This window comes from Suillus fuscotomentosus (genome assembly GCF_016647785.1).
Source record: "Suillus fuscotomentosus strain FC203 chromosome Unknown F5891scaffold_47, whole genome shotgun sequence".
NCBI lineage: Eukaryota > Fungi > Basidiomycota > Agaricomycetes > Boletales > Suillaceae > Suillus > Suillus fuscotomentosus.
The window spans coordinates 81515-100572 of record NW_024539559.1 but is presented as its reverse complement, the minus strand read 5'-3'; the positions used below and the strand labels follow the sequence as shown (position 1 = coordinate 100572).

Genomic DNA, 19058 nt, shown 5'->3' with positions numbered 1-19058 from the left:
TTCAAGTTGCCTGGTAGTCTTGGTCACGAATGAGTGTAAATATATTTTATTTGGCCATTTACACAAGCTGAAACGTGATATACGGATCATGCAGGCTACTTTGTTTCATCAACGTGTATCATGTCTCAAAACGAAACACCGCCCATATCAATATGGCTATGGCTATGCCATTGTAGTCACCGTTGTGACGTGATGGTCAACGGAGAATGAAATTCCACAATCCATTAACGGAGAACATGGAATTGGTCGTCTATATAGACTTAACACGGACCTGCATGCGGAGTCTGTGATAAGTCTATATAGACCGGCCAATTTCCAGATTTTCTGCATTAACGCGCATTTCAACGGGAATTGAAGCGTTCTGTTTGCAATTGGGCTACAACGTTACACACCAGAATTAAAGTCGATTCATTTACTACCAGTGTACACCACAGTGGTGGAACGCCCAGAGAAGGTGGTTCAAGCAGTAAGAGAGTGACTATTGTTGCAGGTAGTGCTACTGTGAGGACCGCAAGATCTTGTTCCAGTGAAATGAAGCGTAATATTCGCGTTGATCGGGTGCAGGTCTCGCAGGTCTATCGGGTAAAATCAACCGGCCGTTGGTTCTAGTACATATTGCGGATTCAATGGAAGGGTGTCTAGCGTGGCTTAACGTGACTTTTGATTCACGAGACTGCGGGTGGAATGGAAAATGACAATTAATGAATTGACTATTGTTTCTGCTATTGTGCAGTACTAGTATGTAGTGCAGGCCTGCTTCGTTAAAAGAGCACAATGCATATGCATGAGTCTACCAACCTACATGATTCTACCTTTCCTGTCCCACTGCAAGTCTTTATTAGAGAACATCGGGAGGAAATTGTTGTGGTGGAGAAGCCGTCCGTCTGTTATGATAGCTACCATCGGTGGTAGTGAGATCATCGATACCGACAACCAGCAAGTGCATGATCATTGTACCCTGTAACAAGTTCTGACAATGCACTTCCTCGTGTAATTTCTAATGCAGCCTGCCCGACCTGACAGGATTCGTATCCAAGGAGTCGCCTCATCCAGTGGCACACGGTAGTTTCGGGGATGTGTGGAAATGCACCTACATCGCATCCAACCGCCTGGAGGCAAGCATGCTACACGTATGGCTGTCCAACAATCTGAATTCGTGACAGGTAGCAGTCAAATCCATAAGGATTGATGTCGCAGGCGACGATTCCAGGGACAGAGTGACTCAAGTACGTTATCGGCTTCCCCTTTGTATGTGATACGCTTGCTCAAAACTCATGTCTTCAGAGACTCTTGAGCGATTTTCGTGCACGCAAGCAGCTGCATCACGAAAATCTTTTGCCTTTGCTCGGTTTCAGTCACGAATTCGGGCTACTTCCAGCGATGATTTCTCCCTGGACACACAACGGCTCGCTCACTACATATCTTGAACACCATTTCACAGCATTGACCATCAAACAAAAGCTCCTGATCGTGAGTTGTTTCTCAGAAGTGCAGTTACATCATGGTATTCATTGGAACCTTAGTTACGGCAAGTCGCTGCAGCCATCAGCTACCGTATGTGAATCTGCAATAGTTTGTGAAAACAATAAGTAACAGCATTCCAGTCCACTCGAAGGGCGTTGTCCACGGTGACCTTACCGCCGTATGTACTAGTCGTCTGATACTTGCCTTCTAGTTCTGACATGGAGCGCCAGAACAACATTTTGATAGATTCGGACCGCAATGCCCACGTAGCAGACCACGGAATTCTTACAATGTGCTCTGAGCTCTCAGGGACTTCATACATCAGAAGCAACGTGCGGTGGGCTGCGCCAGAGCTCTTCGAGGTCCCCGAGAGCGAAGAGTCATTGACTCCACAACCTGCAAGCGATATTTATTCCTTTGGATGCATCATGCTTCAGGTTCGAGGCGTTCCCTAGTGGTTGTGTTGGTTTGCGACTAAAGATTCCATAGGTTATGACAGGCAGACCACCCTATGCAGATGTGCGAAGCGATCATCAAGTCATTGTCCTGATACTGAAGGGTAAGAAGCCTACAAGACCATCGAGTCCGCACGACGCAGATTCTTTCTGGGATTTCATCGAAAAATGCTGGGGTGATATAGGACGTCGCCCCTCTGCCGTCGATGTTCTGGACTTCTTAGGATCAACCCGTGTCACTGCGCTAGTCAAACAAACAGAGAGCTGATCGATTTTATTTTATTTGTTTATGTATATATCATTGACGGTTTATTATTTAGTACATAATTACATAATCGGTTTTGGCCGGCGGATATTTCAACTTTTCAGGAAGTCACCGCAGTCCACTCAGCGTACGCGCCTTGCCAATCGCGATGCGTGGCTCAGTGAGCGTGTCTTGTTTTTTTTATAAAAAAAAATCACATTTATTGTCATTTTGGCTCGAAGATCCTATGTCAAACATAGCGGGGGCTAACTCCTGCTTATCTATTGTAAGTGTCCCTGTGTATGTAGTCTGATATATGTCGAACAGATAAACGCGTACTCCGTCAGCATGATATCGGGCAAAGATGCAGAGGGAATATTGTGGTGCGAGGTGCGTGGAGAGAAACACTTGAATATTTAGGAGTCGTGCATCGTTCTTGCCAGCGTCGCGCTGCGGGTGATCCTGGTCCCTAGTTAATTTTTCCCTCGCTTCTTGTCCTGGGGCAGGGCCTTATGGTGGAGACTGCATACTGTATTGTGCTTCGAGGTGTGTGGCTATTCTATGTTTTAATCGATGCTGTACAATGGTCCATGCGGCTGCAGGGACGTTGACGCCGCCTTAAGGCGTGAAGGTCCCTAGGTTCAGTCTGTATGTGTGCGTGTCGATAAGCATAGGAGGTTTATCTGTCAATGCTGATTTTGTTTGACTGGTTTCCAAAGGGAAGAATAGGTGCATCTCTGTGCCGCGGCGAGGAAGGCAGGCAAACGTCTTTTCAGCCACCCCTTGCCACCACAGTGGATCTTGCGCCCCAGCCCATCACTTTATCCATTCGTTGCGTGGTACTATTAGTAACCAGTGCCTGACAATGATTCCGAACTTCCCTTGGAGCGGAAATCATGAAGGTATATACAAATAAGTATCGAATTACATGCCGCAAACGTTCGATTTAGGTCTGCTTACGAAGCTTTAGGGTTTTCGAGTTGTGCAGGTGACTTGTGTCACTCATGAGCTGAAAATCGGTGTCTACACGATAATCAGGAGATGCGGGTCTTGTTATGCAAGCCCAAGACATCTAGCTGCAAATATTGGTGATTTGAACGAAGGAAAACATTCATGATTGATCAAGGTGGAGGACTGACTTCCTCATGGGTTCGGTTGCAGACACCTGAGCATCAACGCTGGATGATCGAATTACAAAAGAAGCAGAGCTACGGAACCTTACCCCCACCCTCCGCCACATGCCACCTTACATCCCCGATTTGTTCCGTATCTTGGGCCATGAGTCATATTGCATAAAAACCTCGCGACTAAAGCGCTGTTTCAATGTGGCCCAGTTGCCAATTTCCTTGGTGATCGGTCGAACGACAGCACAGGTCGTTGCGGCGTATCTTCATCTTAGAACTTGTCACCCGTGGGCATGTTTTTTCCAGGTCCTGTGCAAGCGTCAAAGACACCCTGCATGCCCTATTACTATATGAACAAGTGATTCGAAAATTATTGGCGCAGGCAGAATGGGATGGGTCAATTCATTGCAGTCAGTCATCAGCTGCTTTTCTCAGTCAGAGAAGGCTGATGGCACAAGCCGTCAATTTCTTCGATTTGGCTGAAGCCTTCAAGAATAAAATCTGACCCTCACTGAACGACTGGCTCGTATTAACAACGTTTTGTATCCGGCGAAGTTAGAACTATCATGACATCTTTCTCGAAGCGCTATCTCTTTGCCACAAGGATTATCTATTGCTAACAAAGCCGCCGAGAGTAGGTGTTTCCTTGCACAATCACTACTCTTTCCGGTGCTGCCAGTGCTCTTCACATCCCTGACAACATGTTTCATTGTCTGCCACAGATCAGAAGTGAGTTTTTGACGCCTGCTGATACGAGCGTCTGTAGTGGAAGGGTGTTCATCATTGATCGAATTCAACCACAGCGTTGCTTCGACCAGTATCAGTCGTGGTGTCCTCAGTTCGACCCTAGGCAGCCTCCTTCCACCGTAATTATCGGTAGGATAACTTTGCGATATTGCCGCACTAGTGTTTCCTGCATAAAAGGCTGTAGTTCATCGGTTTTAGGGAACAGCACTGTTTCCCACTAATTTCCCGTCAGCATGCTCGAACGTTTGCAACAGTTATTTCATGATCTTGTATGTTTGTTGACATCGTCCGTGGAGCCATCCATCCATCTCACTTCAACAGGTTAGCCGTGCGCCAAATGGCCAGGCATCTTCTATTCAGCATTCCGCTGATGACAGTACCGCAAGCCGGACCCCGAGTGTCGACACTCCCAATAGAACTTCCGACGATCATGTTTCAAGTGGGCGCCTCTCTACGGAAGACTCGTATGTCATTTCTTTTCCTCAGCAGGACTTTATAAACATGGAACTGTAGTAGTGTTCCCTGTATCAAACCAGGTGATATCAACAGGCAAACCGGTTACCCAACTGCCTCGGGTGGTCTTGGAGATGTTTACAAGTGTACATGGAACCGCGGCGAAAGCTCGGATGAGGTATTTCAATAGACTTTCTTTTTCTGCATATCCTGATTATGACTTCAGGTGGCGGTCAAATCCCCACGATTCCCAAGTCTAAGTGATCTTGACAAAGCCAAAATCAACAAGGTATGTTGTGGCCCAGTCTGACGGCCGCATATCTGAACTTTTGAAACGCAGAACTTTGACCGCGAGATCCGTATATGGGCCAAGTTGAAGCATCAATATGTATTACCCTTGCACGGCACTGTAGAGCAGTTCGGCCCATTTCGCGCATTTGTTTCCCCCTGGATGCCCAACGGGACTTTGGAATCTTACCTTAAGCATGCACATGAGACCCTCTCGATGATAGATAGGCTTCGGCTGGTAAGTCTTATCCATGAAGCCGAGTACGGGAACTTACTACGTTTTCAATAGCTTAAACAGATTGCAGAGGGACTCCAATACCGTGAGTGATGGATTGACTATGGATGTGACAAATATAACTTTGTTTTCTGCAGTCCACGATAACGACGTAATCCACGGTGACCTCACCAACGTAAGTTTACACATACCATACCGTACAACCAGAATCATCTTATGGTGATTGTAGGGCAATGTTCTGGTTGCTGCCGATGGATCCCCTCGTCTTGCAGATTTTGGTATCTCCAATATCATGGTACAATCCAACCCTGCCTTTTCCTACCACACCGGTTCAGTACGTTGGGCCGCTCCAGAGCTTCTTGACCCCCCAGAAGAGCAACCCATACAATGCGCCACGAAATCTACCGATATATACGCTCTCGGCGGTATCATGCTTCAGGTTCGTGGTCTCGTGTGGGCTGGCTAGAGAGACTAACATCGCCTGTGTGCAGGTCCTACATGCGAAACAGCCTTACTGGTGGCTGAAGTCTGCCATACACGTTATTTCTGCCAAGTTCAAACGTACAGAGCCCATTGACTCCTCCGTTGAGATCGAGCCTGATCACCTGGATTTCATGCGGCGGTGCTGGTCAACGAAGAGCGAGCTTCGTCCATCAGTAGAAGAGGTGATAAATTATCTTCAAGAAGCACTGTCAAACGAGACTTCACCTGTATAAGGTCTCGGTTTTGAAGTGATCCTCTTTCTTGTCCTTATGTTGACTCCGAGTGTCTCCTATCATATATCGTGTCCGTTCTCACTTCTTGGTGTCGTATAATACACTGGCTGTATTTGTATTTATGTAGGAGCAATACTAATGCGCTAGTAGACTACATGCAATACCAGTCCTCATAGTGTATGTAACAAGGCAGTAATAAATTGGGAAACACATAAATGTTGTTCCAAGTACACAGCATCCTAGGCTAGTTCATCGTATTGTTGTTACTCTGCTCCTAAGGACTTTACAGTCGCAGAAGCCACTGGTCGATCTCCGGATCTGACAGATATGCATTTCAACGAATACTCCTTGTGTACCGCTTCGATATCAGTGAATTGACGGAAGGGTTCTGTTCCTGCGAATAATGTGGTTCGCTTGCGTTAGCCAGAGGTAAGGCGCACGTCCACAAAACAGCTGCACATTATCAGCACAGTAACTCACATGGAATCGAATGGAAAACAACACACCTGAAGCATGATGCAACCATATGAGTAAACATCGGCGGCTTTGGTTGATTTCGCCACCTCCCCTTGCTCAGGTATAGCAAGTATCTCAGGCGCCATCCACCGCACATTCCCTGGATGGCACGGACTGAAGGAGTTTTGTGCTTCCGAAAGGATCATCGAGAGACCGAAGTCTGCAAGATGAAGCTTCCCATCGGCACTCATTAGAACATTGGTCTGTAAATCGAGTTATCATAACGAGACATCGTAGCTACGACTTTGAACACGTACACATGTTTAATTGCCATGGACTACTTCTTTGTCATGTACTAACAAGTCGGTGAGCATGTCTGATCAGATACAGAAAAAAATTAGATGCACAATACTTGAGGCCGGCCGCCATGGCCCATTTGTCTCAACTAACGACATGTCAGAACTCGCGTACTTTGTCGGCCTTGGAAGGAACACGTTCCCTTTTCAGATAATCATCGAGCGATCCATTGTCCATCCATGGAGAAACTAGGGCAGGGAGTGGCCCAAAGCCATCAACAACACCATTGAAAGTAAGAATATTGTCATGCTCTAGGGTAATCCAAACATAAGCCTCGCGACGAATCCTCTGTGAGTTGAAATGGATGAACACGATGACTTTCAGTTCGTTCTTGCTCCTACCTTGCTCGTCCTATTCACCAGTTCCGTGTCGTTTGCTTGAGGAACCCTAACTAATTGGACCGCAACCTAAAAGGTAATGAATATTGTGAATTTTCGATCGAGTGCACAGTGACCTCAGAATCCTGAGATCGTCGAGACCATGAACACTTCCAGACATCACCGAGTGCTCTCGTACCACTTGGAAACAACCCAAGTTTTGTGATTTCTGTCGCGGGAATATTATACGGCTCGATTTTGAAATCAACTCGGTGAGGGGGTTTGGGACTGCCATTTCCCCTCTGTCGAGGTCCGAGGGTAATCTGTGACTGTTATTCACATTTGATACAAGGGCACGAACTTACCTCATTTTGAGAACAGCAATTACCCATTGCAGGATAACAAGGCTAGGTCGCAGCGTTCAACTTGAAGGTGGCGAAAGGCAAGCGTAGATGATGTCGGTGTTAAGCGGTTGGTCTGGACTCTGCAGGTATATAATTGAGAATACAGACGCTCGACGGACGCCGCGTAGTGGGGCAGTGAATTGTCATCATTACAATATCAATGCCAGTCTGACTGAAACGCTGATAGCAAATTCAAAAACTGCCGCAATGATGTACAGGCCGCACTGTGGCAGTGCAAAATTCTCTCGGCAGCTGCCGTTAGCCTAGACTCTATTTGAACTCAGCGCTCATCAAATATTCTGTCACGCGATGGATGAAATCTTTGTGAAAAAAAATAATACTATTACTAGGTCTTCTATCAGATTATCACGAAGGTTTTTACTAATTATGCACTGGCTGGCAGTGCCTACTATCAAACCGAATTCTTGAGCGTCGAGATTTGCTGCGGGATCATGGCCCACAGGAACACATCGTTTCTCTTATTGCTCTCCACCAGATCTGAGATGACTCGCTCTTCAACACTGGGGATTCAAGAAAGAACGCAGTTCAAGGAGCCTCATGTTTTTTCCTCAGTCGCACCTTTTTGTCACACTAGATTTCTTTAACCTCGAATGAGGCGTATGCTGAGGAAAATCAAGCCCAAGCGTTCGTTTCAAAAATTGCACTCGTCCGGCTTTATCCGCGGTTCAAATTCCTGCATAGATTCTGGAACGTCTGATGTCGGGACTGTATGGTTTCCCGAGTTAAGCGCGCGCCTATCACGGTTAGAATGCATCCAAGGTATGTGCTTAGTGTCTGAGAAGTAGTACTTGGCGCTTCGGTTCTGACACTCTAGGTGTTCGACGGTCGACCAGTGGGATGAGCTCGCTCATCGAAGACAAAAGAATTCTCACCATCCCGGTCTAGGCCACGCAGGACTCAGATCATGTTGTTACAACTGGTGTTCCGGTATTGATCATATTTGCCAATGATAGGTGAGAGCTTTACGATCGGCGCTACACAATCACTGGCGTAACCCTTTAACGACACGATAGGCGCTATGATCTAGCCACATAAAGGCCATATAGCTTGATGTACACAGGAATGTTGATCCCGTGCAGGACTATATACACGAGATCCTCGGCCTTACCCAATACCGTTTCCGCAGTCATCGCACTGGGTGATACAGTCTTTGCCTCGGTTCGAATCTGTCTCCGATAGATAACTGGAACAAAAAACGATCAAGCGGCACACGTGTATTGCATAATGAATTTGGATATGCTACTTCCATCGTAGCTTTGGATGGGGAAGTCGCGAGAAAGGTATGCAACTAGGAATGTAATGCTTGAGTGTTAATCTTGTACGTGTGTAAAATGCACCCTAGGGATCCATGTAATCAAACATGTATATCGCAGGATATCTTCCGCCGAGTCTGATGAAAGATGTACAGTATATCAATCATTGATGGACAAGACCATCGATGACACAGCCCATCAGAATTTTCTATCATACTTGCTATCAAGACGCTAGGTTTCAGGCTCAAACAGGCCATAGATCTTATGGTCGTAGTATTTTTGGGTTGACGGCATTGTTAATTTGTCTCTTCAGCAGTGGTATATAAGGATGCTCGCTTCGTCCCCTACATCGCAGTTGCCTAGCACCTGTCATTTTGAACTCTGAGTTTTAGCTTGACTTCACAATGGGTGGTCTCCGCCCCGTAAGTCAATATTGCTTCCACGTTGATGATATACTAATATCGTTGGCAGGAGTCAGTTCAATTCAAAATCGAACCAGAGCTTATTCCTGGGGAAAACATCACAAGAGATAGCAGCTGTCCTACCTGTAGAGGAGGGCTCGGTGACATCTGGAAATGCTCAATGACTACACCATCTGGAACCCAACGCGACGTGAGTTTAGACATGGGTAGAAGACTTGCCATTTATCATAATCAAGGTTGCTGTCAAATCTATTAGGGTCCCCGGATTAACAGATGCGACGATATTGAAAGCGATAGGCAAGGTTAGGGCAGAAATTGATATGCAGTTCCACTCGCTGATACATCTTCTCCAGAAAATTCGTCGTGAGGCCTATGTTTGGATGCAGTTGGAACACGATCACATTCTCCCTCTCGAGGGCGTGACTTTCGCTGAAGAATTCGGGCTACTTCCAGCATTAGTGTCTCCATGGATGGAAGAAGGATCGCTGGACGATTACTTGAAGCATAAGTTTTCGGAATTGTCTGACCCTGAAAAACGAGAGCTTGTAAGTGTCAAATGACTACTGCACTAGCTTATACTTAGCCATGATTTCAGGTATGGCAGGTAACTGCTGGTATTAGTTACTGTGAGTTCCGTTGTTGACAGATGTAGTGATCGCACCGTATACTAAAGACTATCCACTTAGTGCATGGCAAGGGTATCGTGCACGGCGACTTGACAGCGGTAGGTCTTATCCCAATCCACATGTAGTGTGTAGCTGAATTCAATGACAGACCAACGTTTTGGTTGACAGCTCCGGTCGCCTCCGTCTCGCAGACTTTGGTCTATCGATGATCCTTGCCGAGGCAGAAAACGCCACCTTCAATTCCTGTCGTCCAGGAAACGCACGTTGGATGCCCCCCGAGGCTCTCCGAAGTGGAGATGAAGACGAAGACGAAGCTAAAGACGAGAAGCCGACTAAAGCTTGGGATGTCTATTCGTATGGCTGCATCGTATTTCAGGTCTGTCGGATTGTCAATACACGAACACAGTCTTCTAACAATAGTCCAAGATCTTTTTTGGGAATAAGCCCTACGCATGGATAACAAGTGTTTCACATGTTACGGGCGCGATATACAAGGGACGTGCCCCTTTCAAGGACATAGAGAGCCATGCGGTGTATCAACAATTCTCACCGTGCTTGCATAAGATGTCAGCCAATCGCCCGACGATGGACGATGTCATGAGACGTCTGGGGTCACGATAAGCGTTGTCATGTAGTGAGATCCCATGATAGTGTGTACCAATTATAGTGACAAGGTTGGAGGGTATTGCTACACGATTAAGTGTTTACAACTCGCTTTTGTAGGATAAAGTTCTATAGTCCTGTAAGATGCTGCACGGTGACCATGATGTTATATCTGTTCCTTGTTACCTGTAGAGTGCGTACTATCGGAATTCAAACTATTATTGTGCAACGGTTAGCGTAGACTCGGAACTATTCTCAAAACACCATGCCCTTTCAAACTGGGCGCTAGCAGGCTGCTGAATCAACTTCACTCAGTTGTCGAGACATACCGGCAACACACATACTGAATAATGACGCGCTGCGGCGGTTTTTCGTGTCATCCGTCTCGTCCGTGTCAGTAACATTTTCTCTGTTGGAATCCAAGTCAACTGCTGTCAGCCTGCAGTTAGCACGAGAGTGGCCATCTTGTGAGCTCTCGGAGGAACAGACTTTACTTTACAGCTGCATGTGATATCGACCGCTTATGTTTTGTCATGATTTGGTGAGTTTTGTCTACGACGTCGAGTACGGGAACTTTCTACGTTTTCAATAGCTCAAACAAATTGCCGAGGGGCTCTAATATCGTGGGTGGTGGGTTGACTATGCGAAACAGCCTTACTGGTGGCTGAAGTCTGTCGTACACGTTATTTCTGCCAAGTTCAAGCGCACAGAGCCCATTGACACCGTCGAGATCGAGCCTAATCACCTGGATTTCATGCGGCGGTGCTGGTCAACGAAGAGCGAGCTTCGTCCATTGATCAGTAGAAGGGGTGATAAATTAACTTCAAGTGTCTCCTATCATATATCATATTGCTCCGTGTCTGCTCTCACTTCTCGGTGTCGTATGTGTATGATACACTAGCTGTATTTGTATTTATGTAGGAGCAATACTAAATCTAATGCGTTAGCAGACTACATGCAATGCCGGTCCTCATAGTGTATGTAAACAAGGCAGTGATAAATCGGGAAGCACATAGATGTCGTTCCGAGTACATAGTATCCTAGGCTAGTTCATTCATATTGTTGTCACTCTGTTGGTAAGAACCCTACAATCTCAGAAGCTACTGGTCGGCCTCCGGAATCGACAGTTATGCATCTCAACGAAAACTCCTTGTGTACGTCCTCGATGTCACGGAAATGACGGAAGGGTGCTGTTCCTGTGAGTCTTGCCGCAATAACGCGGAACGCATCCGGTAGCCAGAGGTAAGGTGCACATCCACAAAACACCTGCACATTATCAGCACAGTAACTTACGTAGAATCGAATGGGGAACAACACACCTGAAGCATGATGCAACCATACGAGTAAACATCGGCAGCTTTGGTTGGCATGACCACTCCCCCTTCCTCAGGTAAAGCAAGCAACTCGGGCGCCATCCACCGCACATTTCCTGGGTGGCACGAATTGAAGGTGGAGTTTTGTGACTCTGAAAGAACCACTGAGAGACCAAAGTCCGCAAGATGGAGCGTCTGATTGGCACTCATTAGAACATTGGTCTGTAGATCGAGTTGTCATAACGAGACATCTTGGGCACGACTTTTAACACATACACATGTTAAATCGCCATGGACCACTCCTTTGTCGTGTACTAACAAGTCGATGAGCATGTCTGATCCAGATACAGAAAAAAAAATAGATGCACAATACTTGAGGCCGGCCGCTATCTGTCTCAACTGAAAACATGTCAGAACGCGTCCCACGGTGATGCAAGATATGGTGCGTACCATTCTCAGTTTCTCGGCCTTGGAAAGAACAGGTCCCTGTTTTAGATAACTATCGAGTGATCCATTTTCCATCCATGGAGAGACCAAGGCAGGTAGTGGCCCCAAACCATCAACGATACCATTGAAAGTAAGAATATGATCATGCTCTAGGTCAATCCAAACATGAACCTCGCGACGAATCCTCTGTGAGTTGAAATCGATGAATACAACTACTTTCAGTTCATTCATGCTCACACCTTGCTTGTCCTATTCACCAGTTCCGTATCATCTGCTTGAGGAACCCTGATTAATTTGACCGCAACCTAAAAAGTAGTTAATATTGTGAATTTTTGATCGAGTGCACAATTACCTTGGACGTTCCAACTGGATGTCGTCGCCGAGACCAAGAATACAGCCAGACATCACCGAACCCTCCTGCACAATTGGCATACAGCTGGAGTTTTTTGAGTTCTGTCGCAGGAATATTGTATGGCTCAGTTTTGAAATTAACTGGGGGAGAATGCTGGCGGTTTCCCTGTGACTGCTATTCACATTGAATACAAGGGCAGAACATACCACAGAATTTGTAGAAAAGAGATTGCCCATTGCAGGATAATAACCGTGCTAGGCCACAGTGTTCAAGGTGACAAAAGGAAAAGGCAGCCGTGCGATTCCATTGTTGAAGCGGTTGGTTTGCAGGTATATAACAGAGGATACAGACGCTCAACAGACGCCGCGTAGTGGGGTTCAACGTTCAGACCGTATCATCAATGCCAGTTTGGGTGAAAATTTGTTTCGGAAACTCGACAACTCCGTGACGGGGAGTATTAGCAGTGCAAAGTTGTTATCAAGCTCCTTCCGGAAGATCCCCGCGTGCAGGTGCACCGAACACACGAGACTCTGTCGGGACTCGGGAGTGTTCTTCCCGCAGTCGCCTCGATGCAAGATGCCGCATACTTTCATGTCACGCGATGCATGAAATCTTTGTGGAAAAATGCAAGTCTTCTATCAGAATCTTACGAAGGATTCTACTAACGCTGCACCGGTTGCAAGTATCACCTATTGTAAAACAGAATTCTTCAGCGCTCTGGAAGTTCTCAAAGGTATCTACTAGTAAGGCATGTCCGTGGCCGGCGGATCCTGCGTACTAATATACACAGTTGGCCGCTCCCTGATCAGATTTTTGAGCGTCAAGACTTGCTGCGGGATAACCTGCAGGAATATACCCTTTCTCTTATCACTTTCTACCAGATCTGAGACATCAGTGAATTGATGAGACCTTGATATTGTACCCGTGCGAACTGTAGCAGGATATAATTCTGCTCTTGCAAAATATCATTATTCATACTGTTAAAATTTTGAATTGTGGATATGCCATCATGTATTACATACTTGGACACTATATACTATGCCAATGAGGTAGCTATAACAAAAAAAGATGAGAATGAACCAGCTCCGAGCAGCAACGTTATGTAGATGGGTCCCCGTTAGAGATAGCTCTCTCGAGAAAGTCCAGTACCCCCTCCACTGATGGACGATTCTTACTGTCGATTAACCAGCACTGCTGCATGAAATCCAGATGATGTTTTTGAATTTGTATGGTGTTTTCTTTCAAAATGGGCTCTTGGCCTCTGCACTTTGATGCTATGACTTGGTGGGCTTGCTTGATCCACCAGTAGGGTGTTTTGGTGTATAATACCTGCGAATACCGTGTCAGCGTCATAAAAAAAACGCAAATGAGACACTGACCTCGAGCATGATACACCCAAGAGCATATATATCACTGGATTTGGTGGCACATGGCACGGTTTCACCTTCCGGGAAGAGGAGTTCTGGAGCTGCCCAACAAACTGCGCCATTGTGGAAGGAGAATGCCGGGTCAGATTGAACCATGATATTCGAAACACCGAAGTCTGCAAGACGCGGGGACCCATCAACAGCAATTAGGACATTTTTCTATAAAAATCATCAGTGGGTCACGAAAGGTATAATGTAGGTAAACCTACACTGGTCAGATCGCCGTGAATCACGTCATTGTCGTGGACTGCCCGCAGTATACAGTAAAGCCAGTCGTCTCCGAGCCAATATGTTACTTACGATATTTGAGCCCCTCGGTAATCTGTTTAAGCTTTGAGAAACAGTAAGCTCCAGTAATCGGCATCGAAAGAGAAACTTACAATGTGAAGCCTGTCCATCCCCGCAAGGGTTTTATTCTTATGAGTAAGATAGAAGTTCAACGTCCCGTTCGGCATCCAGGGGGAAACCAATGCTCGAAATATACCGAAACCTGTTGCGGTGCCACGCAAGCACAATACATACTGATGATTTAATCTGGTCCAGATCTTGATTTCGCGTTCAAGATTCTGTGTTCCAAAGAAATTCAGACGAGCGGAGCTTTCGGAGGCTACCCAAACATACATGATTTATCTTGTCAATTACGGCGTCTGTAAGACTTGAATACCGTGGGTATTTCACTGCAACCTCAGCGTAGGTGAGCGTAAGCATGGAGAAGATCAATGCGTGGCATACTTCTTCCAGACTCGCGTCGCCGAGCAATATGCATCTGTAGACATCTGCAAGTCCACCCGAAGCAGTCGGAATTATGGTTTGGCTGGTTTTAATGCCTGCGTCCACAATGAACGAACCGTACGTTGACTCGGATGTCTGAGTAGTGGAGATAGTGAGCTGGATCGATGAAGGTAAAGAGGGACTTGACGTGCAATAGTCTTCAGAGTGAGAGCCGGCATATCGATAGGATAAGTACAGGCACAAGAGGATGCGGATGTACTTTCTTAGCAACAGTGGTTTTTCGTCTTATACCCAAGAACTATAACAGTTACGTCTGATATCGCGATCCATCGATAGCTCCGGTAAGTAGAATTTCCAGAGGGCACACAGGAAGCCACAATTAGTATGGATCGAATTCATGCTAGATACTGACTCCATCCACTACATAAACGCCCATCTCTAAACGCATCAAATGGAGAAAGTCTTGAGGCGTGGTCAACTATCAATTAAAACTTTGGCCTAAACAGCTTGCGAAGCACCGGCCAACCCTGCGATGGAATGTGAATCTTGATAACCAATTCTTTGTTAGCAAATGCTGCCTGTCGTCTGATCATGTGAGCGCTGAGAAGTATGCGCTCATGAAATGGTTCCGAGTCTATCCCATCTATGATAACAACTCGAGGCGGCGCCTATACGACTCGTGTTGTTCTATCCACTGTAAGACCACTCATACGATAAGGGGAACTTGCGTCCTGAATCCTGATCATGATCTATCATATTGAGCTTCATCCACGGAAATTTGAGTGATGAGCGTGCGTATTCAAGTATAAAGTTCATAAGTTCCTACCGTTCTGTTGACAAAGATGAAAAAAAAAAACTTGACCTCACCGATTGTGGATTCTCGATTGTGGTTCGATTAGTATTGGCGGTATTTTCCCCAAGAAGTTTGATCTCGGAAGGACCATGATTTAGGTGCGTGTTGATCAGCAATACTGATTCACTGATCTCCATAGTCTCGAGATCTCAAGGACAAAGTCTCATTGTTGAATGGACATGGAACAACGGCCAAACTAGGGATTTCGCTTCAAGTTTGAAGGGTCAGGAGACATGGAACGTCTGTCGGCTGAAGAAGAATTCATGGAAGGACGAGTAATCAATGTGTGGAGAAATCTGCAAATACCCCATCGCTTGTGGATCAACCCGAGCTTATGAACGACATTGATTTGATAACTTATTATTGAATACCATAACAGATGCAGATCATGTGGTAGAAGTATGGCACGGCGCAATACCGGTTATCGTCCAACCGAGTCATATTTAGCACCCCCTTGCCAAATCCAGCCGCAACCGCTTTAAACCCATTATCTTGTACATCCGCGAGGAAGAGCTCGTGTTTGATCTCGTGATTCCCCCGAATCTCCTGGATGATTCCATGTTGGCGTACGCAAAGCGGGCATTCGATTTCATGGTCTAGCAGGGACCTATAATGTATGTTAGCACTGCCATCACGAGATAGCCAGAAAAGGTTTCGAGGAAAAACATAGTTCAGTCAATTAATAAGTAAGCGAAACGCATACCGCTAATGATGTAAGCGGTTGCACATGAAATGGACACTGGAAAGATTGAGCTGCCCGCTGCACTGAGAACAGCGCGTCACACTAAACCCCTTTGCATGCATGGGGCCCTCTAGTTCAGCCACTTGCTTCAACTTCGCATTCGCTTCCAGCCGGTAGGAGCTGATCAGTTGCTGGTCCTATCACGCGAAAAATCATCAGCGCGAAAATGAGAAAGAAATGTAAAGAAATCACAGTTTGCACTTCTTCCTTTGCCTCCTTGATGTGTCCCATCAGCCAGTCCTTAACGAGGCCTACGCTCGCTACCCCATTCCTACTCAGTATCTGGACTACACCAAGCGGAGGTATTATCCGCTCCTTCTCAATGTGTTCCGGAATCTTCTCCACGTCCGCCTGGTGCCGCGTGAGCAGCTCCGGCGTGCTTGTCAAGAAGCGCAGCAGCAGCTCATAGAGGTGAGGGTGTGTTTCGCCATATTTGTACAAGGGCCTGCACGACCTCTGTTGACGCGGAAGATTCGCATTGTGCTTGTCCATCCAAAACCGTAAAATGTCCTCAACATGCCCAGCTTTTCCCAAAGTGTGACCAGACCTCGGGTATAGCTGTAGCTGCTCTAAAGAATCAATGCGTGTGCTTTGTCGCACGGTAAGGTGTTGCTCGTCAGAACTTTGAGTGCCTTTTCCTGTTGTTCTGGAGAGCCCCCGTCAAGGTAGAGCTCAAGCAACGTGTTCCAAACTGCTGCCTGACTGTGCTTCCCCAGGTCTTCGTTTTTGTCCGAACTAGTGTTTGAAAGAAAGAGGAGTGACTGTCCCCACCAACGTGCAGCTACGCTTTCTAGGAAACGGACAAAATATGACGGGTGATCAACAAAATGCGCGAAATAGAGTGTAGGGGAAGGCAGTTTCTCTTTGGATGGTGTTGGTGCGCTTGGCTGCGTTGTTTGAGGCCCTGTGAGGTCCTCTTTGTCCGCTTTGGATTCCTCAACTTTATCTTCAGGTGCGGGTGCACGGGAGAGGGCAAGGTACGATGGAGCGTTTGCTGGTGTGCTCGACTGTTATGGAATGGTATCCTCTGGTTCGGGGATGGTGAGGGGTCCAGAAATGGTGCAAACATCAATAAGGAGCTGCGTCGTCTCCTCTGGAATATTATCTAGCATAGCGCGTCCGTACCTAGCGAGGTTACTTTCCGCCTATATAAATGTATTAGCCTCATACAGGAAAAAAGATAAAAATAAAAATAACGAAGATTGAACTTACCGCGGCTGCTCCCAAGTGTCTCAAATATGTTAATGCTTCCTCATACTCCCCAGCATCCTCAACCATAACCCTCAAGTATTCTTCGTGTCGCTTATAGCGCTTCGCAAGGTAGCTGGCATGAGTAAAGTATACTGCCTGCCTACAGTCCAGGTCAAATGGAAGGTCGCCGTTCGACTCTGCCGCACCAGAACGTCGAGACTCTGTTTTAATGAAACTGTCTAAGCGTGCAACGTCTCTGGGTTTGGTGTAGGTATTAAGCAGAAGAGTGGTGGAAGAGTGCTATGATCAGCGTTTGTGAGGCCAAGGGCATGTAGGTCTTGCAGATAGGTAACAAGGTTGTGAATGCGCTAAGCGTCCAGGAACTGCACCACCATCGTCAGACCTATTGTGTTGAAAAAAACACTGACTTTTCTAACGACGTAGCTCGGTTTCAACCAATCTATCGCCTTCAGATAGTACGTCATCGCGCCATCACAATCTCCTTTCGTGTAGAGGTTGTCACCGTGCTGACGGTGAATATCACGTAGCTCTCGCCAAGGTGTTGTGTCTGCGCGAGACTCAGTGCAAGTGGGTATAGAGCCTTTGCGTACAGCATGGAGAGTTTGCAAGGGCAGTGACGTCGGATTAAAAAGCAATGCACAATTCTGAACATTGTTAGGACGCACCTGCCCATTATTTGTGAGAATGCAAATATTTCCCCACTCCGAGATCACCTCTCTGATATCCTTCGCAAACACCCTGGTATATCAACCTACCTTATTCTCCATGTCAAATGCAGTCACCCTCGACGCATCACCGTCACCACCTGCCACTCGTGCTGCAAGCTTTCGCGTAGCAGGTGACCAAAACAACTATATCACATAGTTAAGGTGGGTGTGGATCGACGACTTGTAGCCTGTGAAAGACGTAACATCACCTCCCAGGACTTAAATTTGTACCAATCCATTCACCTTCATAACCATATGGCAGCTCCCTCCCCTGCAAACCATACGTGTATACTTCCTCATCTCTCACAAGCACGATGTTCTCGGCGCGCCAATCCATCACCACATATCCCAGTCCACATCCAATATCGTCTAGTAACACGCTGGATACTCTGCCCCCTTTGCCGGACACGTGGTACAAGTATACCGAGTTCGTAGTCACAATGAAAAGGTGCAAGTTGTTATCCTTAGCATCGGCATTAGTGGGACCCGAAAATTCTCGGAAACCAAGGCCAGTGATAGATTCAGGGGATGATTCATGGATGATGCGTGTATTAGGGAGTGTAGTCAGGGACGTTGTGGAAGACATTGGCTGGTCCAGATGCCTGTAAAGTAGCACCATCCCGTCAGCCAAGCCGATGGCAAGGAAAGACAGCGCAGAAGAAAGTGCAAAGCAAGAGACCTGAATTACGAACTCACCGAGCGAAAGCTGAATGTAGTGAGTCACTCACTGGATGAGGCTTGTTGCTAGGCTGGACCTTGGAAGATTTCAGTAACACTGGTGCTTGGTTTCTCTTGTCCGTCTTCCCAAGATCCCAAATCTTCAGCAAACTACCTCATACTGCGCTCTCCTCCCCAATTGTCACTAATACATCATTCCTCTCTGCCATGTGCATTACTCGCCCTCCCACATGTTGTGAATAGGAATATGAGCGAGAGAGATTAGGTGAACGTTTCGTCTTATTAACTCACAATAGAGGTGCGTTACATTTTTGGCTTATTCCGTTGTGTTGTATACACTTATATTGTTCTAAACTCAAATAAGTCCGAAATCCCGCCACTTCGTTAACTCATGGATCATCTTTACGGTA

General features: G+C 46.5%; 7 protein-coding genes across 7 annotated transcripts; 3 read left to right on the top strand and 4 right to left on the bottom strand.

Moving 5' to 3' along the window:
• Positions 1-697: 697 nt before the first annotated feature.
• F5891DRAFT_534863 (kinase-like domain-containing protein) lies at positions 698-2431 on the top strand. The gene is made up of 8 exons (XM_041372146.1): positions 698-936; positions 1007-1115; positions 1164-1226; positions 1285-1470; positions 1524-1554; positions 1605-1642; positions 1695-1901; positions 1954-2431. The coding sequence occupies exons 1-8, from the start codon at positions 785-787 to the stop codon at positions 2185-2187; spliced, it is 1020 nt and encodes a 339-aa protein (XP_041222894.1). The 5' UTR covers positions 698-784; the 3' UTR covers positions 2188-2431.
• Positions 2432-4132: 1701 nt separating this feature from the next.
• Positions 4133-5893, top strand: F5891DRAFT_534851 (kinase-like domain-containing protein). Its single transcript, XM_041372145.1, has 9 exons — positions 4133-4303; positions 4356-4498; positions 4548-4665; positions 4714-4776; positions 4828-5013; positions 5065-5095; positions 5148-5185; positions 5240-5449; positions 5502-5893. The coding sequence occupies exons 1-9, from the start codon at positions 4268-4270 to the stop codon at positions 5724-5726; spliced, it is 1050 nt and encodes a 349-aa protein (XP_041222893.1). The 5' UTR covers positions 4133-4267; the 3' UTR covers positions 5727-5893.
• On the bottom strand, positions 5828-7362 carry F5891DRAFT_1280104 (kinase-like domain-containing protein). Its single transcript, XM_041370393.1, has 6 exons — positions 7222-7362; positions 6994-7158; positions 6881-6946; positions 6654-6827; positions 6233-6445; positions 5828-6179 (listed from the first exon to the last, which is right to left on the bottom strand). The coding sequence occupies exons 1-6, from the start codon at positions 7246-7248 to the stop codon at positions 6093-6095; spliced, it is 732 nt and encodes a 243-aa protein (XP_041222892.1). The 5' UTR covers positions 7249-7362; the 3' UTR covers positions 5828-6092.
• A 1576-nt stretch (positions 7363-8938) lies between these two features.
• On the top strand, positions 8939-10203 carry F5891DRAFT_1192014 (kinase-like domain-containing protein; the record flags this gene model as incomplete). Its single annotated transcript, XM_041367544.1, has 8 exons — positions 8939-8956; positions 9006-9146; positions 9193-9258; positions 9310-9501; positions 9552-9582; positions 9643-9680; positions 9731-9958; positions 10009-10203. The coding sequence occupies 8 exons, from the start codon at positions 8939-8941 to the stop codon at positions 10201-10203; spliced, it is 909 nt and encodes a 302-aa protein (XP_041222891.1).
• Positions 10204-11001: 798 nt separating this feature from the next.
• F5891DRAFT_1113167 (kinase-like domain-containing protein) lies at positions 11002-12346 on the bottom strand. Its single transcript, XM_041363747.1, has 5 exons — positions 12298-12346; positions 11949-12250; positions 11775-11897; positions 11505-11720; positions 11002-11451 (listed from the first exon to the last, which is right to left on the bottom strand). The coding sequence occupies exons 2-5, from the start codon at positions 12174-12176 to the stop codon at positions 11251-11253; spliced, it is 768 nt and encodes a 255-aa protein (XP_041222890.1). The 5' UTR covers positions 12177-12250; positions 12298-12346; the 3' UTR covers positions 11002-11250.
• Positions 12347-13395: 1049 nt separating this feature from the next.
• Positions 13396-14347, bottom strand: F5891DRAFT_957378 (kinase-like domain-containing protein; the record flags this gene model as incomplete). Its single annotated transcript, XM_041375481.1, has 5 exons — positions 13396-13626; positions 13677-13883; positions 13934-13971; positions 14025-14055; positions 14105-14347. 5 exons carry the CDS (start codon positions 14345-14347, stop codon positions 13396-13398), a joined length of 750 nt encoding a protein of 249 aa, XP_041222889.1.
• Positions 14348-15669: 1322 nt separating this feature from the next.
• Positions 15670-18863, bottom strand: F5891DRAFT_982702 (uncharacterized protein; the record flags this gene model as incomplete). Its single annotated transcript, XM_041377245.1, has 11 exons — positions 15670-15916; positions 16100-16188; positions 16244-16615; positions 16675-17058; positions 17264-17542; positions 17671-17907; positions 17929-17988; positions 18019-18080; positions 18214-18649; positions 18699-18788; positions 18810-18863. The coding sequence occupies 11 exons, from the start codon at positions 18861-18863 to the stop codon at positions 15670-15672; spliced, it is 2310 nt and encodes a 769-aa protein (XP_041222888.1).
• Between the last annotated feature and the right edge of the window lie 195 nt (positions 18864-19058).